Here is a 27,459-nt window from a genome sequence, read left to right as displayed (position 1 = left end):
AATTGGGAGAAGGGTGAGGGAGTTGAACATGTATTCAAGAGGAAGTGATTATAATGATAGGTCATGGTATTGACATGTCTTTCACATTTGTTCTCTCTCTCTGTTCACACAGACCTTGCTCTATAGCAAGTGCTCATTAAGGTTAGCCGGAACTGCCAGAGTTGTTCACTGCCATGAAAAGCTAATCTCTCTTCACTAATCACCGTACGCACATGGCTCATGTTTATTTTTGTTCTTCTCAGTCTCCTAATTCCTTGCCTTTAAGAACCAGACATTTCCTCAGAGAAAGACAAATACCATGATTTCATTTCTATGTGGAATCTTAAAAAAAAATAACCACAAACAGACAAACAAAATAAAATAGATACAGAGAACAAATTGATGGTAGCCAGAGGGGAGGTGGGTGGGGGGTTGAGCGAAAAAGGTGAAGAGGATTAAGAAGTACAAACTTCCAGTTACAAAACAAAGGAGTCATGAGAATATAATGTACAGCGCAGGGAATACAGTCAATAATAACTGGAATAATTCTGTATGGTGACAGATGGTTACTAGACTTATCACGGTGATCGATTTGTAATGTATATAAATGTCAAATCACTATGTTGTACACCTGAAAATAATATACTATTGTATATCAACCATAATTCGATAAAAAAATTAAAAAATTTTTAAATTAAAGGAAAAAGAACCAGACATTTCAGATAACATTTCTATTCTGAAGCCACCGCTAAGCTGAACTACTCCCAGAATTTATTTCTCCTTTAATTGTACTTGCATGCAACATTGCATAAACATCTATCAGAGCATTTATCAAATTATAACTATGTATTTGCCTTTACCTCGTTTTTCACTAAAATGTGAGCTTAATAAACATGCAGCACCTTACACAGTCCCTGTATCAGAACAGACACTCAATAACTTGACATGAATAAAGGATATCTGATTGCACCTGGGCCTTTCTTGAACACCATTCAATGGCATTAAAATATGTATAACTATGGCATATTCTAATATGTCAGTATTCCTGCTAAGCATATGCTAGATAAGCCAAGCATATGGTAGAGAATTTGTCACCCAACAGAAAGATTAATACCCGTGTCTTCTCTTTACTATATAAACATTCCCCCCTATAAATATTTTATATACTTTGGACAATAAGTTAACTTTTATAGATTGTCATGATGCTATTAAGTACTAGAACCTGAAAATGTTATTGTCAAACTACCCAATATACTTCCAGGGAATAAGGGTTATCTTCTGTTTGAACACATTTTAAAACTCTGATATAATTTAAAACTTTCAGCACAATGAAGTATTTTTAAGAATTTCAGGCAAAATAAAAACTAAACTTTGGAATACAAAAAAGTTGACTTATAACTCAAAACATTATTTCTGTAATGCTCAGTGTTGTTGCTTATAAAATTTAGGTAACTAACATGAGTCACTCAGAAGAGTGTCTGTGTATCCTTGTAGCATAGGTCCAGATCTTCCTTCAGGAGGGATTACTGGAGGTTTTCTCGTCTACATATGGACACAGCAATGCCACGTGCTGTCTAATTTTGTAGCCTAGTCACAAAACCCAATAAATTGGTTATGACACAGAACACGCCAGGAACATTAAGTTCACTCCATTACAATCAACAATTTTCCCATAGAGCAGTTATGTTGCTAGGCAGCTCTGCCAAAGGAAAGCCTATAATTAGTGACAAGAAAAGCCTTTCTTCTTTCTTATACATACATACACATACAAGTGTGCATGCACACACGTATAGGGATAAAATTCTTTTCCCAGAGAAAAATCAGAACTCAATTTCTGATAATATTGTTTCCAATACATACAATTATAATTTTTATTACTTAAAATGAACTTCCCTCTGATAAGTCAGACTAATTGTAAAATTAGTTATTTAAAAGGTATGATCATGGAAAGTATCCACATGAGGAAAATTTAATTCTGCATAATTCCCAAAGACAGAACTTAGGTGTTATAATTATCCTTTTATTTATGTTATAAGGATAAAGATCCACATTACAGCTTTACAAAGTACTAAGAGTAGCAGAGGCCAGGAGATGTACGACTGAAAAAATTATGTGAAATCTAAAAATAATACAATTTGGACTAAAATATGATAAAAATGGAAAATAAATGTTAAAGCACACTCCTATAGTACTTACTATCTGTGATATTAATTAACTTAATATCCAATGCTGTACATAAACACTTTAAAACAATTTCAAAACATTTTTGCCTCCCTAGCTAGAATGTAATAAGCCCATCAAAGGTGGTATCATTTACATATAAGAATCAATAAATATTTACTGATGATCAACCTGCTTTTTCTCAGAGAATGCATCCATTGTTTATAAATGGTTCTGTTTGTCAGACTTAGTCACTTATAAGTTTTCCAAGTTTATGGGGTACACAAAGATGAGTATATCCTCAAGGGCAAATTCTGGCACTATTTGGAGAAATTGTTACTACTCTCATTTAAAATGATATCATTACTGACCCTGTTCATCAAATGGGGCAGATATGTTGCCTGGCAAATCTCTTTTACTACCACCAAAAAGCCTTTGTAGTTGTAACTTAAAATTGACAATCCTCTTCTTTCCAGTCACCAAAGGGGATGAAATTGTCAAATTTACACTTTTTCTACCCACACACTGAAGTAGAATAGTCAACACACTATAAATCATACGATTATTGGCCTTTGGTTGATATTATAATTTATGTATTCATGTTTAGTGTCATAATACTAAACATTTATGGGGGAGAAATTATAAAATAATCAAATAAGCTATAAAAAGTACTATAAATAAAAAGTATGAAAAATACTACATAGGACTTTAAAAGCATACTTTAGATGGCCATGACTTTGTGTGTTTGTGTTGGGAAGCAGGGAGTGGGTCAGGGAAGGTATTTGTGAGTAAGTGATATTTTAGCTGAGAGCTGAAGGAAACATAGGAATTTATTAGAGGAAGAGGGGAGGGTAACAGTCTTTTACATCAAAGGAATTGCAGGTCTCATGGCCCTGAGGTAGAAAGTAGTATAGTGAGCTTGAGGACTAAAAGATCAGAGTGGTTGGAATACACTGTGCCAGAGTGTCAGGGCAGAGGTGAACAATGAGGCTGAAGAGGTGGACCAGTGCACGCAGCGTCATGTAGGCTTCATGAAGGATTTTGGTCTTTTTGGTTTTAATCTCACAAGTAACATGAATTGATTGGTGTTTTTACAAGACCACTCTGAGCAATCAGGCAAGACAAAGAAAAGAAGGCATCCGAACAGGAAAGAGAGAAATAAAATTATCTTTATTTGCAAATGATATGATCTTATATGTAGAAAATCCTAAGGATTCCACCAAAAATCTGCTAGAACTAAACAATGAATTCAGTAAAGTTGCAGGATACAAAATCAACATACAGAAAACAGCTGTGTTTCTATACACTAACAGCAAAACATCTGAAAAAGAAATAAATAATTCCATTCACTGTAGCATCAAAACCAATAAAATACTAAGGAATAAGTTTAACCAAGGAGGTGAAAGATCTGTACACTGAAAAGTACAAGACTTTGATGAAAGAAACTGAAGAAGACACAAATGGAACAATATCCCATGTTCATGGATCCAAAGAATTAGCATTGTTAAAATGTCCATACTACCCAAAGCCATCTATAGATTCAATGCAATCCCTATTTAAATTCCAATGGCATTTTTTTCACAGAAATAGAAAAACAATCCTAAAATTTGTATAGAGCCACAAGAGAACCTGAGTAGCCAAAACAATCTCAAGAAAGAATAACAAAGCATCATACTTCCTGATTTCAAGCTATACTACAAAGCTATAGTAATCAAAATAGTACAGCACTGGCATAATAATAGACACACAAGCCAATGGAACAGAATCGAGAGCCCAGAAATAAACCACACATAAATAGTCAACTAATATTTGACAAGGGGGCCACAAATACTCAATGGAGAAAGGATAGTATCTTCAATAATAAATAGGGTTGGGAAAACTGGATAACCACATGCAGAAGAATGAAATTAGACTCATATCTTACCCCACTCACAAAAATGAACATGAAATGGATTTAAGACTTAAATGTAAGACCTGTACCATAAAACTCCTAGAAAAAAACACAGAAAAAAAGCTCCTTGACTTCACAGAGATTTTCCGGATATGACAGTAAAACCACAAGCAACAAAAGCAAAATAAATAAGTGGGACTACATCAAACTAAAAAGCTTCTGTAAAGCAAAAGAAATAAACAACAAAATGAAAAGGATGGGAGGATGGGAGAAAATATTTCCAAATCATATATCTGATAAGGGGTTAATATCCAAAATATATTAAGAATTCTTACAACTCAATAGCAAAAAAACAAAAAAACCCAATTAAAAAATGGGCAGAGGAACTGAATAGAAGTTTTCCAAAGAAGACATACAAATGGCCAACAGGTACATGAAAAGGTAGTCAACATCAATAATCATCAGGGAAATGCAAATCAAAACCACAATATGTTATCACCTCAGGCCTGTTAAAATGGCTATCATCAAAAAGACAAGACAAAGAAAGACAAGTATCGGGGAAGGTACAGAGAAAAGGGAACCCTAGTGCACTGTTGGCGGGAATGCAAGTTGGTACAGCCACTACAGAAAATAAATATGGAGGTTACTCAAACCTGCTCTCCACAGAGGTCTGCCCTATGAGTTGGAGGCAGGGAGTCCCTGACTTCTTGGCTGCATTCTTCTGGAATTTAGCATCTGCAACACAGAGCTGAGGAGTGTGAGAAATACTGGTTACCTGACCCTCATATAGAGATACTGCAGCCCTTGACTAGAAGTTATAGGGAAACGGAACCCCATCTTCCTGGCCACACTCAGCTGAATTGAAGCTTCCATCATGATGATCTGGGGGTGAGGGGAGGGAGAGAGTGCATCACGACTCAAGTGCTACAGACTGTTCTGAGATTTAGTAGCTTTTCTTAAATAAATGTCGTTTGGTTTTTTTTGTTGTTGTTGTTGCTGTCTTCATGTATAACCTTAACACAGCTTCCAGATTTTTTTTTTTTTTGTGGTACACGGGCGTCTCACTGTTGTGGCCTCTCCTGTTGCGGAGCACAGGCTCCGGACGCGCAGGCTCAGTGGCCATGGCTCACGGGCCTAGCCGCTCCATGGCATGTGGGATCTTCCCAGACCAGGGCACGAACCCGTGTCCGCTGCATCGGCAGGCGGACTCTCAACAACTGCACCACCAGGGAAGCCCCAGATACTTTAAATATTTTTGTTTTTTAAATAATTTTCACTGATTTTGATTTTTCTGCTAGGGATGGTTCTGTGGACCTCCTTATGATACAATACCAAAACTAATCATTTCCACTCAATATTTCTTAAGTATGGAAACAAACATTAATATATAAATGAAGCATTAACTTTACTGTACATTCAAAATTTTACTGAGTACTAAGAATTAGGTACCAGGCTACATATTAGCTAGATAAGTAAATAAACTTTTAGATTTTTGTATTTTCCAACTTTTAATTATGTTAAAGAATGGGATTTTAAATCTTTACTGTTTTTTAACATTAAAAAAATTAATGGCACATTTAAAATCACTGAAACTTCCTTAAAATTGTTTCCAGGGTTATTTCAAATTTTAGCTTTATAAATATATTTTATAAAATCGTTGGAATTTAGTTCTTGGAATATATGATTAATTAAACCTTCTTGAGAGAATCTTATTTAACTCTTTTCTTAAACAGACGCACAACTACCACCACTATTACCAATTAGAAACCTGCAAATCCAGACAGCTGGGACTGATTTACATTTAATGAAGCAGAAATTGTCATGTGGAATCTAGACATTTTCTCCATGACACATGTTGACATTCGCTCAAAATCAAATTATTAATCTTCTATCTATCTATCTATCTATCTATGTGTGTGTGATCTTTAAGAAAAAGTATTATTTAAGCAATTCTACATAAATTTCATATTTCCTATTTGTGATAAGATGTTTCTATTTTAGTAGATATGAAAAAGACCTAGGTAAATCCAAACACCCACAATATCAGCATATGAAATGATCAAAGAGTAATCACAATGCTTCACACTGATTTCAAAACATTTAATTATTTATTCAAGGCCTTTAATAGAAAACTATCATGTAAAATGCTTTCTCTGAACGTCTTGGGATGACTGAAATATGAACTGGACATTCAATTTAAGAATCCGTGCCTAATCAAAAACTCTACAAACAATAAACGCTGGAGAGGGTGTAGAGAAAAGGGGACCCTCCTACACTGTGGTGGGAATGTAAATTGGTACAGCCACTATGGAGAACAGTATGGAGGTTCCTTAAGAAACTAAAAATAGGGTTACCATATGATCCAGCAATCCCACTCCTGGGCATATATCTGGAGAAAACCATAATTTGAAAAGATACACATACCCCAATGTTCATTGCAGCACTATTTACAACAGCCAGGACTTGGAAGCAACCTAAGTGTCCATTGACGGAGGAAAGGATAAAGAAGATGTGGTACATATATACAATGGAATATTACTCAGCCGTAAAAAAAGAATGAAGTAATGCCATTTGCAGCAACATGGATGGACCTAGAGGTTGTCATACTGAGGGAAGTCAGTCAGACAAAGACAAATATCATATGATATTGCTTATATGTGGAATCTAAAAGAAAAAAGGTACAAATGAACCTATTTACAAAACAGAAATAGAGTCACAGGTGTAGAAAACAAACTTATGGTTACGGGGGGGAGGGATAAATTAGGAGACTGGGATTGACATATATACACTTCTATATATATATATACAGATAACTAATAAGAACCTACTGTACAGCACAGAGAACTCATACTCTGAAATGACCTATATGGGAATAGAATGTAAAAAAGAGTTGATACATGTATAAAAAAAAAAAATCTGTGCATGTACCTCTCCTGGTTGGAGCAGATATGTAGCTCTTATTCTCCTACCTAGTCCCATGTAAGAACAAAAATTAACCTTATCCCAAACTTAGAACATTTAATTAGATAAAAAATAAACATAGTGGATTTCAGGAAGATTCAGTTAACAAAAGAGATATCTTCTAAAGTATCCTGAGTTAGAGAACTTAAAACAAGAACATTACATATTTTAATTTTTCAACTTACCTGATATAAGTAATCTTCAAATACAAAATAATAATCATCATTGCTTGCTGTCAATTTCACATCCTATAATTAAAAGTAGAGAGCACTGAAGAGAACCTAAATGAATATGTCTATAGTACTAAGACATAAAGGCAGCATCTAGAAATAATACTGCAATGATTTTATTTTTATGTATGATTATAAACTTCTCAATTAGATTTTATCACTAGAATTGTCACAGGTAAACTTACAAATTTACTTGACTAATATAAGTGACACATTATTTGACTACAAATTGTTCACAGTCTTTTTGGTTCCATTAGTAATTCTTTATTATTTATTTCAATTTTATCTCCTTTAAATCTAATATTTAAGTGTCTTAAAATTAGAAAAGGAGATGCAATCACAACATCCAAAAGCAACCATAACAATCTGGCCTCAAATTACTGTTCCAATCTCATCTTCCACTATTCAGACCCACATTCTTGCCATTCCCTCAAAATACCAAAAATCTTTCATGCTTTTGTGATTTTTCACTTGCAAGTCATTGCTTGCTAGCAAACAAACAAACAAACTAGACAATATTTATCTTCAATCTCACCAGCAAGAAAACATACATAGTAGAAATATCGGAACAGTTACAAAGAAATATTGCAGGAATCTATGATAATATTGCTCAACCTACAAAATTCAATCAGACTATTGATCAAAGCAGCAATTACAGGAGGATGAAATGAGCTGTGGATGACTCTGTAGGTAGTGAATGTGTGCTACGCTTGGGAAAACTGAAAGACGCAGACTAAGAGGAAAGAAAGGAGCCAGTCTAAGTCACAACGTGGGCAGAGGCAGAGACCATGCAATCTCAACGAGGATGATATTGCCTCTAAGGGGTGAGACTTCGTTCCTGGGGATCAAAAACTTTTACATAGTACAATGGTTTGTGGACCTCCAAAGCTTATCCTTACCCACCAAAATCTTATTCTTTGGTATTTAATTTTTTTATATTAGAGAAAATTTTCTCTTTAGGGATAATAATGAAGAAAAGGTTGAGAAACACTGATATAAACTGACAGGTCAACTGTCCATCATAGCAAGTGGTGGAAAACTGTAGATGGTGTGGATTCAAGGCAAGTTTGTGGGAAAAAAAAACACAGTCCAGAGAGAACCATTAGATATTTTAGCTTAGGGAGGGTTTGATGGTGTCCTGTATATAAGCATTGCCTTGTTTCATTAATTTCTTTAATCACTAAAATAATTCTACTTTACTTTCAGTTAAATTAAAAATGAGCCTTTGCCAAAGGGACTTGTAATGAAACTTCAAATAATTTTAAAATGCTCATTTCCTCAAGGGCTGACTTTAATAATGTTTGGAGTTGTTCCAATAAGATCAGCAGAGCTCAACTAATACAAGTCAGAAACAACCAGAGACAGATATCTTCCTAAAAACACTCATGTTGTGGACAGTCAGGATTGATTCTAGCAGAACTTATATTCAATTCTTCAGACACAAACTGTTTACCTCTTTCTCATGACAGATTTGTTTTTTACTGATTCTAACTGAAATTCATGTTGGCAGCAAAGAGAACTCTCATGCTAGCACTCTTGGATTTTTTGAACAACTTCTCTTGTGAGTCTTCTCTCATTTGAACAGAAAGGAGATTGAAGGTCTTAAAGCCCAAAAGATCTCTTAGGCTGTTGTTAAAATAATCCCCTGAGCACAATCATTTGACCTCAAAGTTAATAGTAGTACCTGTGATCCAAATCTATGTAAAAACTTCTGTGAGAGTCAAGACTTTTCATCAAAAGACTGCATCCTCTTAAATTTCCTCATCTTTTCTCTCTGTAGAGCACAGTGGTTAAAGGTACGGTTGTGAAGTCAGATTACCTAGATTCAAATCTTGGCTTTGCTATTTAATATATGAATTTAAACAAATTTCTTTACTCTTTCTTTACCTCAGTTCCCTCATCTGTAAAATGGCAAAATGATAGTACTTCCTGTTTTGCTACAACACATGTATCAATATGTGGCTGGTGAGTAAGGGAATGATGGCAGTATAACATGAAAATTGTGTTCGTTCATATGCAATTTTTCTTTAAAAAAGGGAAGCCAGAACAGCAGAAGTAGAATTATAACCTTCAGCAGGAAAGGACAAAGTCTTCCACAGGCATGAGCCCTTATAACTGTATTTCAAGAGAATGGAAAATGAATGATTGCACGGGGGGGCCCCTCTCCAGAGAGGCACACCCCCAGCCTTGCACATCTCTTAGCTTCTGCACTTCCTCTTGTGCCCACCTGAACAGCAGCCCCAGTGGTGCTGTGCACCACTTCCACCTGCATTACTTTAGCATTTACACTTTATTATTTTTGTACATTTTTAATAACTCCTGCAGGAGCAGCCTGCCTGAGTTGTCCAATTCATCTCCCAATTATTGTTTCTGTTAGCACTTTAGTTACAAAAGTGCTATTTTTCCTATAAGCTCTTATTTTTAAGCATGATTTTGCAGAATGCAAGTTTTTTCCAGGAAAAAATGCATTTATCATTTACAGCCCAAATGCTGGTATCTACCACCCAAGGTAGCTAACAGGATCAGATGACAATCTATGTAAAGAGTTTGGAACAATGTATGGCACATAGTAAGCAATCATTAAATGCTAGTAGTCATTGTTATAATTAACTTTGGTTATGTTTTACCCAGACAAATTTTTAGGTTCTTCTCTCCCCTGTTTCTGAGATCTGGAATAATATGCCCTTCTCCTCTATCTTACAAGTTCTAAATCTAAAATCCAAGTCTTCTAAACAACCCAATTATTAATCCAGAATCAGTCATATCCTATACCACGTTTTCGGCATCTGCATCTCGTCTCAATATCAGATGCCTGGAAACAAAAACTCAATGAATCCTTATCATAAAACTTGAGACATGCTTAACTATATGTCTAGAAACTAAAAGAAATTTAAAATAAAACATGACTTCAAAATAATAAAATAAATAAGCAGGCCCTAAAGACTGTGAGACAAATAAGATAAAAAATCCATAATCTCGTTTTCCTTTTAGTTTCTTTTTATGTAGTTTGTGTGGAAAACTTGAATTTATAAGGACAGGAAATGCTTATCATTCTCTTAATCAATAAATGGGAGGGTCAGGAAAGGATTATGAGGACAGTTTCAACGGGAAGGAGGATAACATTGAATAGAAACTGCAAATTTTGAAGGTCAAACTTAACTTTGTAAGTATAATGATCACTTAAAATTATTTTTCAAGTTTAGTATGTATCATCATGCATAGTGCAGTCCCTACATGTTGAAGACTCAATAATTGCTTAATGATATTAATGAAATGGAAAAACTATGTATACTTTTACTTACTTTATAAATTAAACTGTCCACCAAAAGGTCATGTTGTATCACATTAGTCTTAAGCTGCTCATAATACAAGATATCCTAGATTTAAAAGTTAAACAAACAAAAACATTAAAAGTCAATCACATTTTAAAGTCAGCCTCAAATAAATAATGCCTTTAATAAATAATGATCATTAATAGTATTATAAACACTAAGAGGATAAGGACTTTTTTTTTCTTTAATTTGTTTATTTTTGGCTGCATTGGGTCTTTGTTGCTGCGTGCCGTCTTTCTCTAGTTGCGGCCATCAGGGGCTACTCTTCGTTGTGGTGCATGGGCTTCTCATTGCGGTGGCTTCACAGGTTTCTCATTGCGGTGGCTCCTTTTGTTGCGGAGCATGGGCTCTAGGCGCATGGGCTTCAGTAGCTGTGGCTCGCGGGCTCTAGAGCACAGACTCAGTAGCTGTGGTGTGTGGGCTCAGTTGCTCCGCAGCATGTGGGATCTTCCCGGACCAGGGCTTGAGCCTGTGTCCTCTGCATTGGCAGTCCAATTCCTAACCACTGCCCCACCAGAGAAGTTCCCAGGACTTTTTTTTATTCACTACTACAGTCTCCATGCCTGGCCAATAGTAGATGATCAATAAATATACCTAATCCCATCCCTTAGGATAAAATCTGCTACCTGGTGGGTATTTAATCAATGTTTGCTAAACTGATTAACTGTAATTTAATAGCAAATGCAGGACTTCCCTGGTGGTGCAGTGGTTAAGAATCCGCCTGCCAATGCAGGGGACATGGGTTCGAGCCCTGGTCCAGGAAGATCCCACATGCCGCGGAGCAACTGAGCCCACGTGCCACAACTACTGAAGCCCGAGTGCCTAGAGCCTATGCTCCGCAACAAGAGAAGCCACTGCAATGAGAGGACCGTGCACCACAACGAAGAGTAGCCCCCGCTCACTGCAACTAGAGAAAGCCTGTATGCAGCAACGAAGACCCAACGCAGCCCAAAATAAATAAATTTATTTTTTTTAAAAAATAAAAATATAGCAAATGCAGTATTTATTAAGTAATTACTATGTGTCAGGAACTGTTTTACACATGAGTTAATCTATTTAATCCCACTACACATGAGTTAATCTATTTAATCCCATACCAACAAAATAAAACTGTTCAACAATGATTATTATTCCCATTTACATTTGAGAAATTAAGGCCCAGAGAAAGAAGTAACTTGCTGTCCAAGGCCACAAAGGTAGTAAGATTTGATCCCGGGAAAGCCCCGAAACCTATATGAAAACCCAGAATGACTACACTATACTGCCTTTCTAATATCTAAATTATTATAAAATAAAAAAGTTTAAACATACTAAATCAGCCCTGGTAGTAAAAGTAATCATAGAGCATATGAAAAACATCAGGGTTTTTTTTTTTAGATTAAAAATCCTTTATTATTCATTTTTAGTTCAAAATATAATGATTATAACTATACAGAATCCTATGCAGTTAACCTGTACATGATTTAAGCACAGCTTGAGAAGATACATAAATTTCCAAGAGATAATGAGAAACACTCTCATCTCATCTGGCTAATGGACAATAATAAGGGTTTAGGACTTTTAATGACATTGATCAATAGAATCAGCAGTGTACTTTTCTTTACATCTGAGTCCAGGTTTTTAGAAAAGTAAATAAAAATCAGTTATAGCACAGGGAACTCTGCTCAATATTCTGTAATAACCTAAATGGGAAAAGAATTTGAAAAAGAATAGATACATGTATATGTATAACTGAATCACTTTGCTGTACACCTGAAACTAACACACTGATAAGCAATGATACTCCAATATAAAATAAAAATTTTTAAAAATTGTAATAGCAAAAAGATCAGTTTTAAAAAAATAAAAGAATATGGTATTATATTAGAAAATCTAACTCTAAACAGTGATAAGATTTGGCTAATGTTTAATTTAATAGAGAATAAGAAATAAGAAGGAAGAGAGGAAAGATAGGAAGAAGAGAAAAGGGGAGGAAAGGAAAAAGAAGAAAAGACAGGGGAAGGCAGAGAGGGAGGAGGGACATAAGACGTAATCCAGTTAAGCATCAGGCTAATAGTTGGTCGGGGTGTTCATAATAAATAATAAAGGTTAAAAAAAAAAGGTTAAGACTAAATGGGTAGTAGTTGTGTTAAAGAGAGATGGAAATATCATCTCACTACTTCAGCTGATCCCTGTGTTCCTCCAAATCCCTCCATCCATGTCTTGGGCATTTTAGCCCTGGTTTCCACCCATATCCAAATACTGCTTGGCTCCATCAGTACATCCCAGTCTACGTGGTTCTTTCTGAAGACATTCCCTCAAATAAGAGTTGTGAGACAGGTTCGTCTGGGACAAAGAAGAATATCTGTTGCATGCAGCTGCCTTGGCAGGGCGGTGTCCAGCCCTATGTTTCCTGAAACACGATTTCTTTGTCTTGAAAGATGCTTAATACACAGTTCTCTGATTTGAGGCAAAGTGCTCTTTGCATAAAGATAATCTGGGGATTTACTGGCTATTTTTAGTCATTTTAATTTTAATTAAAAAGCCTTACGTTGTTCTCATTCATGTTGTTTTGATTTCTTACCTAAAGCAAAATTATTTTACTATTTTATTTACCTTCTATTGTATTTATTAAATTCATCTCTCTGGCTAGAATAAAAAAACATTTTTAAAGGCAGGAACAGCACCTAATTCAAATACCAATCCTTGACAATGGGCAAAGGGCATAGTTTTATACTTTAATGTCTTCTAGGGAACACAGTGGAAAAGCTAAGATGCTTAGAGTTATGTCTCTTTTTAAAAATAAAATAAGTTTAAAATTACAAACTGATATATGACCATTAAAATAAGTGAAACAATTTAAAGCTGGATAAAGAAAAAGTTAATAATCTTTTCTTTTTCCCTGCCACCACACTGAAGAAACTAATGTTATTTGTATTGTATTTGTAACATTATTTGTAATTTGTATTCTTCCATACTTTTCTCCATGCTTATACAAACATATAATCATATTTAAGGGTTTTACTTGTTTTTTTAACATAAAATGGAATCATTCTATACTTATTTTTCAGTTTCTAGTGTATATCATGGTCATCTCTCTATGTCTTTTTAATAACTACATACACTTTAATATTTTTGAAGCTGTGCTACAGATGTATCACAATTTATTTAACCATTCCTTTAGCCTATAGATGGCTACTCAGGTTGTTTCTAGTTGTTTGTCACTACAAATACTGCAATAAATATCCTCATGCACATATGCTTTTGTATCTATGGGATAAACTAGCAAAGGTAGGATTGTAGGCTGAAGGCTATATATATATATATATATACACACACACACAAACACGCACATATATCTTTAGTTGGACTACAAATTGTCTAACTACTTTCCAAAAAAGTATCAATTCAAATTCCCACCAGCAACCCATGAGAGCACAAAGTTTACCTATATCCTCACCATTTTAACTTTTCCATGGATGAAAAATGGTTATCTTACTGTTGTATTAATTTGCACTTTCCCAAATACTAATAAAGTTGACATTCTTTCATATGCTTACTGGTCATTTGAATTTCCACTTCAATGACTTACATATTTTTCTATTAGATTACATTTATTTTATTAATTTGTCAGGCTCTTTATTGATAATGAGGATTAACCTTTTGTCATTTGTGTTACAAATACTTTTTCTTCAAATTAATATGTGTTGTTTGATTTTTGTTTATGGTATACATTGACAAATTTTAAAAAATTCTTTATGGCTTTGGATTTTCTTGCTTCCCTTAGGCAAGGCTCTCCTACATCACATGTTTATACAAATATTTTTCTAGTTTTTTCTAAAATTGATATTTTTAATTTAAATGTTTATAACCTACCTGGAATTTATTTTTATATATGGTAAGCCAAAGGTCTGAGTTTTCTTTCAGAAGTATGGTTATCAGAATCATTTATTAAATAAACCATGCATTTCCAATTGAAATAAAACTCCAACACCTCCCTATCAGAAATAGATTCAGCAGGCAGAAAATCAGTAAGGTCGAAGTTGAACTCAACAACACCACCAATCAACTGGATATGATGGACACCTGTACACTACTTTATCCAATAACAGTAGAATACACATTCTTCTCAAACTCACATGGAACATTCACTAAGATAGACCACATTCTGGGTCATAAAACATAGCCTTAACAAATTTAAAAGAATAGAAATCATACAGTGTCTGCTCTCAGACCACAGTGGAATTAAACTAGAAATCAATAACAAAAAGATAACTGGAAAATCCCCAAATACAGGGAGATTAAACAACATACTTCTAAATAACACATGGGTCAAAGAAGAAATCTCAAGAGAAAGTTAAAAATATTTTGAACTAAATGAAAAGGTAACTTATCAAAATTTGTGGGATGCAGTAAAAGCAGTGCTTAGATGGAAATTTACAGAATTGAATGCATGCATAAATTAGAAAACAAGAAAGATCTAAAAATCAATAATCTAAGTTTCCACCTTAGGAAACTAGAAAAAGAAGAACAAATTATATTGAAAGTAAGCAGAAGAAGAGAAATGATAAGAATTAGAGCAGAAATAAATGAAATTGAAAACAGGAAATTAATAGAGAAAAATAATTGAAACAAAAAGCTAGTTCTTTGAAAAGATCAATAAAACGAATGAGCCTTTAGCCAGGCTAACTAAAAAAAAAAAGAGAAAGGACACAAATTACCGAAATCAGAAATGAAAGAGGGTACATCACTACAGATCCTATGGACATTAAAAGGATAATAAAGGTATACTATGAACAATTCTCTGCCCACAAATTTGATAACCTAGATGAAATGGATCAATTACTTGAACAAGACAGAATTTGCTGAAACTCACACAAGAAGAAACAGACAATCGGAATAGGCCTACATCTATTAAAGTAATTGACTTAATAATTAATAAGTGTCTAAAACAGACAGTACCAGGCCCAGAGGGCCTCATTGGTGAATTCTACCAAACATTTAAGGAAGAAATTCTGCCAGTATTCTACAATCTCCTTCAGAGGACAGAAGCAGAGAGAATACTTCTTAATTCATTCTATGAGGCCAGCATTACCCTAATACCAAAGACATTATAAAACAAGAATTTATAAAATATAACAATTTCCAATAATATAATAGGATATTTCAAGAGTATTTTGTATAAGCTTTGGCAAAATAGATATTTAACAGTAATAAATTATGATTATAAAAAGCAATCTTTGAAAAGAAAAATAGCCCAAATTTTTAGCATCAGAGAATATTTCAATTTTAGTATATGTATCTATTTTATATTTTATGCAGACTTACACACTATCTCTTTAACTAAAGAAAAAAGGAAATATACTCTCAGGAAGTCAAAGAACTCACAGAACATTCCTAACAGTTTATACTTAATTGTTCATTAAGCATTTAGAGGAGCTGACCATTTCTAGACGCTGTACAAGATACTGACTTTACAGATGATGAAGAAGAAAAAAAATCCCTGTCCTCAGGTACTCAATCTAGAAAGGGAGGCAGCCAAATAAAGTAAGAAGTATGGTATATGTTTCTCTGTCTTTAGGTCTTTGCTCCTGCACTAGTTATGGTGGGAGAAAAATGAAGGAAGTATCTAAGAGTAGCAGTGATGGAGTTGGGAGAAGACAAGGTAGAGGAGATATTAGGAAGGCTTCTCAGGAAAGGTGATGGAATAAACTGCACGCGAAAGAAAAGTAGAATATCCAAGAAGACAAAAGTCTTACAAGGTTTTTGTGTTTTTTTTCAGGTGGGAAGAGAGATAATTCAGCATCTCTTGGATGACCACAAATAAATTGAGGTAAAGATTATACCTTTTCTTTTAGATATCATGAGTCTGATACACTTTCAGATCATGTATTAGAGTTCTGCAGGAAACTGGAAATAAAAGTTTTAGGCTTAAGACAAAGTTTGGTTGAAAACAGAGTTGAAGCCATTATGGAAAAGGTGACTGTGGATGAGACAGTCCAGGGTAAATGTGCAGGGTGAAAAGAGGATCAAAATTGAATTCTGAGAAATACAAGCACTTGAGGTCTAGCAGGCGAACCCAAATGCAGACTTAAAAGGAAAGAAAAAGAAAAAAAAAAGAAAGAAAAAGAGGGAAAGAAGAACTAAGAAAACAGGATGAACTAAATTAAAGACCAAGAATATTTCAAGGGCAGAATAGATAAGAGTATCAAATGCAGTAGATGTAAAGACTAAAATGTATCCACTGTTCCCTGGTAACTTTAGCTAGGACAGTTATAGTCATGTAGTGGGGTGTATGCCAGACTATGGTAGACTGAGTGATTAATGGGATTAAGGAAGTAGGAGCATCTAGCATAGACTTTTCTTGCACAAGGTTTAGATGTAAAAGTAGAGGCAAGAACAGGTGCTGATGCAAGTAAGTTTACAGGTTTGGTGGAAGGAATTTGAATGAGTTCCTTCTGATGACTTCTGTTTTCTCTGGTTAGGAGAAGGTGAGATCTTTTGCTAAGACTCTGAAAATAAGTGGCCGAGGAGAGTGAAGGACAGAAACAGGCACTGGGAAGACTAGGTGAGCTGACCAGAAAGATCTAGGATGGTCAGGCATTATTGCCAACCTTTAGGTCAGGTTGTGGAGAACATTATTGTGAAATCACTAAAGGAAATCTTAAATGTTAATACTCATCTTGGCTATCTTATCAGTAAGCAAGAACCTAGAGCAAAGTATAAGACAATTTTCTACTTTTAATTAGCAAACTGAAATTAAACAAAAAAATTTAAATATGAATGTTTACTAAATATGGATATTTTGATCCAGAGATCTAGAGAGCTGTAGAAAAGAAAATATATAAAAGCAATTCTTTTAAACTTATCACACATTTTCTTAAAAAGAGAAAAAAATCAAAGTTAAATAATGTTCTAGTAAAAGTACTAAATAAATTAACTGCTAGGAACTTAAAGCATTAAATCCCAAGTCTTTCTATTGAGGTAAGATTTTAAAAATAGCTTTATGAGTGTGAAATTTGAAATATTCCATTTATCTAACTCCTCAAATATGATGCATTTGTATGTGTAGCTTATTTTAAGTGATTGGGAAGTAACTGAACAAAAAGTTCTGATAAAGTATTCTTCATAAGAAGTAAGTATTCTCCCTTTCTCTGCCTCTCGCTCTCTCCCCCTCCACCCTCTAATGTACCACCTACAATTATTTCGGAACTGCTATAGTTTGTTCAGGTCACACATTTGCAGTGAAAATAAGTGTAAGTGATAGAAAATGTTTTATTCAATAAAATCAAGATTGCCTTCTGATAATATTAATTTCTATTTACAGATTTGCCATTTTGAATATAGAAAATCAAGATAACTTAACTCCAGAATTCAAGTGTAAAAACTGCCTTTGAACTTTATACAATCATTATCTGGGATTACTACTTTTATTCTACAACTATACTTCTGGAAAAATTCTAAATCTATTTTTGAAATGGTAGTAGTTAGTTCCTCTGCAGAGACAGGACTTGCTAACTTAGCTCCTGATCAGCGAAGTTGGTAGGTCATCTACACAGGTCAGGACAAGAACTACTACCTCTTCTACAAGAGTTGATACACTCACAAAAAATGCCCAGCGTACACTCAAAACTGTTTTGTAAACTGTTACTTTTAAAGTGTCACCTCAAAACATCAGTAGTATCATTTGGTTTAAAACTGCTCTAAAATAAATCACAAGGTTTATTCTTTCAAAAAGGAAGCAAGTGGTTTTTGATAGTGCTGTTCAGAGCGGGAGATTTAAAACACACACACACACACACACACACACAAGCATGCATACATAATTTGCAAAGGTTACAGGTGTAGTTTTTATAATATATGTTAATAATGTTTGATTTTCTTAAAAACTGCATTATTATAAATTATAATTAATTTATAACATAATTACATGTAATATGTAATTACTATTGCTACCATCAATGGTGACCTGTTATATCAAGTACTGTGTTAATAAAAGACTCACATAGATTTCATTTAATTCTTTCAACCACACTGGGATATAAAAATTATTACCTATATCTAAGTATGGGTAAGTTGAAGTTTGAAGAAATTTAACTCACTCAATGACTTATTTCAAATAAGTTGAGGGAGCTAGGAGTTGAAACTAGGTCATATGATTCTAAACAAAACCCATGTTTTTAACTGCTAGGTTAGGGAACTATTAGTTTGCTATTTATTAAAATCTTTAAATAGATGACTTATAGGATCAGTGGGCTTCAGCAAAAAAAAAATTCTCCAAAATATTTCAAAAAGAATCAATGTCTTACACTTGTTTCTTTATTGAATCTATTACCTGTCTGTTGGTGATTTCTCTTCATATTCATTTTATTTCCTAAAATAAGATGTTCTTATACTTAGAAAAATAACATTCCCACATAATCTGTCAATTTTTAAACCCATAAAAATCGTGCATATTTTGAAAGTAACTGTAGGGACAAAGTAGTCATTTACGTATATCGAGCTGTCCATCTTTATTTCTCCCTATTATAACTCCCAGTTCTACCACACATCTGCACTGATCTGAATTGGTGGACTCCACTTCTTAAGATTTTACTTATTGTTCTGTTGTATGTATAGGTTCACCGTATCCAACTAATTATTAATAACAAAAACGTCTATGTTAAGCACACAGTGATTAAATTATATGTTAATCTTATCTTAGAACTCTAAACTACAGTGAATTTGGAAATTAAAAAGGGAGTAAATATTAGACTAAGAAAAAAATATTTCTACTTTGAATGCAGGTCTTTGAAAAACAAATATCAAATCTGGCCCATCCTTTTTCTTCTTACCTCAGGTTGGCTGGAAATATTCAAAATGAGAGCCCATAATTCAGCTCTCAGGGCTGTGGGACTTCCTTGTCTGATATACTGTTGAGCAGCAGCACTATCTTGTTCTGATAGAACTGTCAAAAGTATATTAAAATCTCATTAGAAAATTCATAATGTAAGAAATAACACTGAAATCTTTAAAAATCTTTTGGGAAGCTAACATTTCATCTTTATGTCTAACATAATTGCATCATATCTTGACAATCTTCTTTTACTCTCAGATTTTTGATGTGGCCTTATTTACAGCCCTGTAAGTTTCAAGCCGTAAGCTCCTCCACCTCCTACCCCACCAGGTGAAAGTTTTTAATGTAGGTACCTTGATTTCACTGTGCTTTAACTATAGCTCCATGGATGTGAAACTTGTGATGCATATATAGAATAATTTTTGGATTTCATGATCACATGAAGTCATAGCTACAGAAACCCTAAATTTCTTATGCATATTCTACTAAGTCATGAATGTTCTAGTAGTTGGAAGTGGTATGCTATTTGAAGTATTATGACTGAGAATTCTAAAGAATGTAGATATCCATTCTATTCGATGACTTTTTAGCTATCTGCCAAAATCAACAGAAAAGAGGGATTTTTAAAGAAGTAAAAACAAAAAAGATCTGATAACCTAAATTTAAAAAGGCCAAAAATTATTCATAAGCAGTCAAGTTCACAAAATTAATATATTATCCTTTTGTTTTCACCTTTATGTTAATGAAAATACTAGCCATTAAGTCTGGAAATAAAGCCCCCATCCAAAACAAACAAACAAAACCAAAAAACAAAAACAAAAGAAGAAATACTAGACAACTGCTGATATTTGTCAAACAGTTTTGTTTTCTTATATTTTCTTCTTAAAAGAAAAAGGAAAAAATTCTTACACTAAATGAGAATGAAACAAAGGGACCACATGATAACTTGCAATTGTGTTTAATGAAAATATCAAATCATACAAATGCAGTCTTCTAAATAAATAGGATTCTGAAAAATTGAACTAGGGAGTTTAGAACATGATAATATAATTGCCATAGAAGATTTATTCTGACACAAGACTTACCTGCACTTCATATTTCAAGGACAAAACAGGGTTTATAAAAATAAGGAAAAGAATCTTAAAAAGATGGGGAAAATTTGTTCTCCAGAACACTAACAGCTGCTTCAGTTATTAAGCCCTACCATGGTGAACAGTCGCTGGGAAGTGTGACAGCTATTATTCTCTCCTGATGCAGGAGCATATTCCTATTAACACTAATGAGAAGGGTGTGGGCACATCAAAGAGAGAACCTGGCTCTTTGATTTTAAAATGAAATTCTACTGTTGAATGGATTAAGCTAATATCCTTGAGAAATGTGTGCTTGCATTTATCATTTCCTTTTTAGTGAACCATCTGTGTACTTCTTTACCTGACGTTTATTGATAAAGCCAAATTGATGCATTTCCCCTCTTTATAAAGATTCCCATTGTTTTATCTACACTGTTAAATTTTATTCCTTTTTAGGTCTTTAGCTTCTCAGAGATTAAATTTCAGTTGAGGGTATATGATACAGACGTTTACTTGAGACTGTCTCATTTTCAGAAATTAAAATAAGTATAATCAAAAGCTTACCTTTTTGCCCAATACGTACATGCTCATTTTCAAAAAGTTCTAAAAATGATAAAATAAATAAAATTATTAGACACAAATATAATCAGCCACATTTAGAACAATATTATGTAAATGTTTTCTGGTGTTGATGCTTTTAATTATTTTCAAAGCTGAATGGCTCTCCAGGAAACTATAAGAATATTTATCTTTATATGTGGAAAAATCTTTTTTCTAAGTTATTTCAAGTTTGTAGAAATGAAAAGGAAATATATTTAATCAGAAGAAAAGATTGATAAACTAATTTTCTTTGTTAAAATAATACAGAATATCTTCTCACAACACAAATGTTTGTCCATTCATCTTTGACTTTTTTTTCCTAAAAACAAAACAAAATTTATTGATAGCTTTATTTGCAAATCCCTACTTCTACTCTAAGCTACCATGAAAGCAAATCTAATAAAAGCCTTAATACTTTATAGGAAATCCCACTATACAAATGCCATTTAAAAAGATTGTATGGGAGAAACAAAGATTTGTTTTTAAAGTACCAATCATAATGGAAATAACCTCCTAAACTAGATCATATTAAAACCAAGAAACATCTGTTCATCAAAAGATACCACTGAGAGTGAAAAGGTAAGTCACAGAGTGGAAGACTGTATTTGCAATACATATATCCAGCAAAGGACTTGTACTTAGAACATGTAAAGCACTCCCAGTAAGTCAATTTAAAAAAGACAACTATCTGACACAAATAGGCAGAAGCTGTGAACAGGTTCTTTACAAAAGAGGTAATCCAACGGATCGATAAACATATGAAAAGATGCCCAACCACATCAGTCACCAGAGAAATGCAATTAAAACCATTATGAAATACATACCCATCACAATGGCTAAAATGAAAAAGACTGACAATTCTAAATGCAAAGGAAATGGAGCAAATGAACTTCTCATACAAAGGTGGTAGGAGTGTAAATCAGTACAGCCATCTTGGAAAACTGTTTGGAAAACTGAATATATGCACGCCCTATGATAGCAGCACATCGCTCTCAGATGCGCATCTTATACCTATGTGCACCAGGAGACTTACACAAGAATATGCACAGAAGCACTATTGATAATAGTCAGCCCCCTATGTCTGTGGATTCAGCCAACCACGGATTGAAAACATTTGAAAAAAAATTCCAGAAAGTTCAAAAAAGCAAAACTTGAATTTGTTGTGTGCCAAGCACTACACTGAATCTGTGTGCATGAACTGATGTGTTGGCATACCCTGCTGTAGTCTCCCGCCATTTCATGGATCCTCAGTCTCCAGCACTTGTGTTTGAGTATTGTTCACCTTGTGTCTCGTTTGTCACTTACGTTGTGTGCACCCTTTGTTTCTGTGAAAAAATGGCTCCTAAAGAGCAATTAAGTGGTCAAAACAATCCCTCAAAAGCTATGTAAAGCAATTATACTCCAATAAAGATGTTAAAAATAATAATAATAATTTTTTAAAAAGCTAAACAATCCCTCAAAGGCTAAGAGGGAGCGTTAAGTGCTATCTCTCAACAAGAAAATTAAAATCTTAGATCTTTTGCAAAGCGGCATATTTCTTGCCAAGGTAGGCCATAAGGTCAGTAAGAACAAATTGAGCATTTGCAAAATAAAGCAGAAAGAAGCTGAAATTTGTGGAAGTGTTTGTGCTGCCCCTACAACAGCAAAAGTGGTCTCTCATTCATGACAAATTGCTCGCAAAGGCGTCAAGTATGTGGCTGGAGGACATGTCACAGAAGCATATCCCTGTTCATGGCAAAATGATGTGTGAAAAAGCACTTAGCCTCTGTGAATACTACTGTGATGGGGTTGAGGAGAATGAAGGAGTTTAAGGCTCATAAGGGATGGCTGGCTAACTATGTAGAGTGCTACAGCCTTAAGAACTTAGAGATCATGGGAGAATCATCATTGGCTGATGCCAAGGCAGCTTCAGCGTTCTCAGAAGAGCTCAAAAAACTTATAGAAGAGAAAGGCTACCTTCCAGAGCAAATCTTCAATTGTGATGAAATGGGCTTGTTCTGGAAGATGTCCAATCGTACTTATATCCATAAGACAGCAAAGTAGGCCCCAGGGTTCAGGGCCTGGAAAGATCACCTTAGACTGGTGCTGTCTGGCAATGCAACAGGTCACGTGATCAAGCCAGGCCTCATCTACTGAGCAAGCGATCCCCAGGCCCTTAACAAAAACAAAAATTGCCTGCCTATGTTCCAGCAATACAAGAAGGCTTGGGCAATGGCCATTTTGTTCTTGGAGAGGTTCCATCAGTGTTTCATTCCTGAAGTAAAGGGATGAAGAGAAGGGGCTGCCATTCAAGGTCCTCCTCATAACTGACAACACTCTCTGCTTCACTGGCGAGAATGTGGACGTGATGTTCCTGTCTCCTGCAGCAGTGCACTGAGGTGAAGTAACACCTACCTCGCCTTCAGGACGTTTCGTGCTGCCCCTGATGCTAACCCTGACTGAGCAGCATTATCGATTTACGAAAGAGCTTCACAACTGCAGGTGCAGTTTTGCTTCCCACAGAGGCTGTAGATGCCTTAAGTCCTGAGACCACCGATGCAGGCTGGAGGCAGTTCTGGAGTGAGGTGATCAGTGATTTCAGGGGCTTCTCCACTACTGATGCAGAAGTCAGTAGTATTTTGAATGTTGCAGGGGAAGTTTGGTGGGGAAGGCTTCTCTGACATGATTGAAGACAATGTTGAGGAACACACAGAAGAGCGTAGAGAAACCCTTACCAACAAGAAACTTGAAGATCTGCTGAAATCCTCTAAAGATGATGGTGATGATCATGATGCAGAAGATTTAGAGGAGGCAGAGCCATCAATCTGGACACTTGAAAAATTTGCAGCAGTTTCTCAAGTATGATTAGAGAGAGAACATACATGTGTGTGGAAGTGGGGATGGGAGTAGCAGGAGGGGGAGAGACAGCGTGAGGAGGCAAGAGATGAGACCTGAACAGTAAAAATAGTGTTATCCTTGACACAGGGGATAAAGATTGAAAGATGGTAGGAAGGGGCTTCAGTTTATTGATCTGGGTGGTAATTTAATTAGGTGTGTCCAATTCATGAAAATGTATTGAGCCATTCTCTTAGAATTTTGCCAACAAAATGACTTACATATGTCTAATGAGTTTCCAAAATTATTTTAAAGACCCTCAAATAAAAAGACAAAAATCTAGTTGAACTCTAATAATTGTAACATACAAGATTCTATTCAATAATTAATAGTAACCAAGGAGAGGCAAAAAGCATGTTAGTTGTCAGATATTTAAAAAGTTACTAGATTAATTTGGAAATGGCAAGATAAACCTTAACCTCACTCTCATTTTCATTTAGTATACGCCATATGGGAGAAATACTAACCAGGAGGCACTTGTGTAGAGTCATCTATACCAAGTTGCCCGGCAGTTAAGCCAAGTTCCACAAAGAATTCTTTCTGAAAAATAAAACACAGAATTACCATGCATCTCAGACTTTGCTACACATTATTTTAAAAAAATCACCTTCACCTAAACATCAACTTAAATGAAAATTACAATGTAAAATAAATCTTTGCTTCATTCAAATATCTAAAGAAGAAAAGAATATTATTGAACTTTTAGATAGTAATGCTTTAGTCCAAAATTTTCCCTTTTTAGGTAACAAACTAATCAGTAAAAGTAAGGAATAATTATTCTGAGGAAAGAATAATAAAATTTAAATCTCTCCTGAAACATACATACACACACAGCATATGTAGCACTTAGCAATTTTATTTTCTAAATTCATTGTCTAAAATTACCAATATAATTCTGTATCTGTGCTTTCTATGGTACTGTACTTCACTCAGCTCTTAATCAAATAAATACTGCAATATCCAAAACAACTTAAATTAATTTTTAAGTAAAATTAGACTACCAAGTACTCTGCTAAAATAAGAATAAATTAGATTTACTCTCCAGACTTCCTCTACTTATCTAGTAATGTCTAAGGAAAGTAATCATGTTTGTCTGTTGTTTTATAAATATATAAAAAACAACCCCATAGTATTCACATTATTTTTATTGCCTAAGTAATTAAATATTTCTATTAATATTTGCCTCAGTGTTTTGTTACTATTCTAATTGCTAAAGCCAAACTCCCTTCTCCTTTAAAAAATGGAATTAGTTTTAATCCTTCATAATTATCTATGATTATTTAAGTTAGTGATTTATTTGTGTCCCTCATAAGACAGTTATTCAGCCTAACACACATTTCATTTCTGTATCAATTTTAAATAACTGCCATTATATTTCAATTTTTAACTAAACTAATTTTAACCTATACTTTTAAAAAGCACTGCAACTTATGTTACCAATTTTTAATGACTCAAGTGGTAAAAATTCACTGCTTTGGATATTTTTTACTCTATGTCAGTAGACCTGGTCCCTAATCTCAGACTTCCTTCTCTATGAACACGTATTACCTTTTTTCAACCTGTATCAAAGAATATAATCACACCATATTGAAATTATCTTTTTACTGTCCATCTCATTAGCCTGAAGCTCTTGGAAGACAAAGACTATCTCTTACACACATTTGCACCTCCTGTTCTTAGCACAGTGCTACGTGACACATAACAGTGGGGAGTCAGTAAATAGTGAACCACACTACTGAGTTCTAGTTCCCACCTGCTGTCTCTACAACACTGAATTAGTGAACAGGAATTAGTCAGCAACTTCTCTTTAGAGTTAATAAATTTCAGTTTCAAGAAATTCCCTTTTGGCAAGAAAGGGGTAGGGGGTTAAGAGATATAGATTACTACATATAAAATAAATAAGCTACAAGAATATATTGTATGACACAGGGGATATAGCCAATATTTTATTTTATTTTATTTTTTAATAGATCTTTATTGGAGTATAACTGCTTCACAGTACTGTGTTAGTTTCTGTTGCACAACAAAGCGAATCAGCCATATGCATAAACATGTCCCCATATCCCCTCCCTCTTGAGCCTGCCTCCCATCCTCCTTATCCCACCCATCTAGGTCATCGCAAAGCACAGAGCCAATCTCCCTGTGCCATGCTGCTGCTTTCCACCAGCCAACTATTTTACATTTGGTAGTGTATATATGGAGACGCTACTCTCACTTCGCCCAGCTTCCCCCTCCCATCCCATGTCCTCAAGTCCATTCTCTATGTCTACCTCTTTATTCCTGCCCTGCAACTAGGTTCATCAGTACCTTTTTTTTTTTTTTAGATTCCATATATATGCGTTAGCGTACGGTATTTCTTTTTCTCTGTCTTACTTAACTCTGTATGACAGACACTAGGTCCACCTACCTCACTACAAATAATCAACTTCGTTTCTTTTTATGGCTGAGTAATATTCCATTGCCTATATGTGCCACACCTTCTTTATCCATTCATCTGTTGAGGGACATTTAGGTTGGTTCCATGTCCTGGCTATTGTAAATAGTGCTGCAATGAACACTGTGGTACATGACTCTTTTTGAATTACAGTTTCCTCAGGGTATATGCCCAGCAGTGGGATTGCTGGGTCATATGGTAGTTCTATTCTTAGTTTTTTAAGGAACCTTCATACTGTTTTCCATAGTGGTTGTATCAATTTACATTCTCACCAACAGTGCAGGAGGGCTCCCTTTTCACCATACCCTTTCCAGCATTTGTTGTTTCTAGATTTTTTGATAATGGTCATTCTGACCAGCATGAGATGACACCTCATTGCAGTTTTGATTTGCATTTCTCTAATAATTAGTGATGTTGAGCATCTTTTCATGTACCTCTCGGCCATTTGTATGTCTTCCTTGGTGAAATGTCTGTTTAGGTCTTCCTCCCATTTTTTTAACTGGAGTGTTTGTCTTTGAGATTGAGCTCCATGAGCTGTTTGTATATTGTGGAGATTAATCCTTTGTCTGCTGTTTCATTTGAAAATATTTTCTCCCATTCTGAGGGCTGTCTTTTTTTTTTTTTTTTTTTTTTGCGGTAGGCAGGCCTCTTACTGTGGGGGCCTCTCCTGTTGCGGAGCACAGGCTCCGGACGCGCAGGCTCAGCGGCCATGGCTCATGGGCCTAGCCGCTCCGCGGCATGTGGGATCTTCCCAGACTGGGGCACGAACCCGTGTCCCCTGCATCAGCAGGCGGACTCTCAACAACTGCACCACCAGGGAAGCCCTGAGGGCTGTCTTTTTGACTGGTTTAAGGTTTCCTTTGCTGTGCAAAAGCTTTTAAGTTTAATTAAGTCCCATTTGTTTAGTTTTGTTTTTATTTCTGTTACTATAGGAGGTGGGTCAAAAACGATCTTGCTGTGGTTTATGTCAAAGAGTGTTTTTCCTATGTTTTCCTCTAAGAGTTTTATACAGTGTCTGGTCTTATGTTTAAGTCTTTAATCCATCTGGAGTTTATTTTTGTGTATGGTGTTAGGTAGTGTTCTAATTTCAGTATTTTACATGTAGCTGTCCAG

General features: G+C 34.8%; 1 protein-coding gene across 1 annotated transcript in view; it reads right to left on the bottom strand.

Moving 5' to 3' along the window:
- TBC1D19 (TBC1 domain family member 19) overlaps nt 1–27,459 on the bottom strand; it is a 155,776-nt gene that overhangs the window by 43,493 nt on the left and 84,824 nt on the right. Inside the window, exons 9-13 of the mRNA XM_022566430.2 lie at nt 24,380–24,452; nt 21,003–21,041; nt 19,367–19,479; nt 10,524–10,598; nt 7,177–7,239 (exon numbers count right to left, since the gene is read on the bottom strand). Of these exons, the coding sequence (XP_022422138.1) occupies nt 7,177–7,239; nt 10,524–10,598; nt 19,367–19,479; nt 21,003–21,041; nt 24,380–24,452 (363 nt within the window). The remainder of the gene's footprint in view (nt 1–7,176; nt 7,240–10,523; nt 10,599–19,366; nt 19,480–21,002; nt 21,042–24,379; nt 24,453–27,459) is intronic.

This window comes from Delphinapterus leucas, chromosome 5, assembly GCF_059928025.1.
Source record: "Delphinapterus leucas isolate spDelLeu-1000000601 "Yukka" chromosome 5, BTC_Dleu_Yukka2, whole genome shotgun sequence".
Classification (NCBI taxonomy): Eukaryota; Metazoa; Chordata; class Mammalia; order Artiodactyla; family Monodontidae; genus Delphinapterus; species Delphinapterus leucas.
The sequence above is the reverse complement of the archived record's forward strand: the minus strand, read 5'-3'. Positions and strand labels throughout refer to the sequence as shown.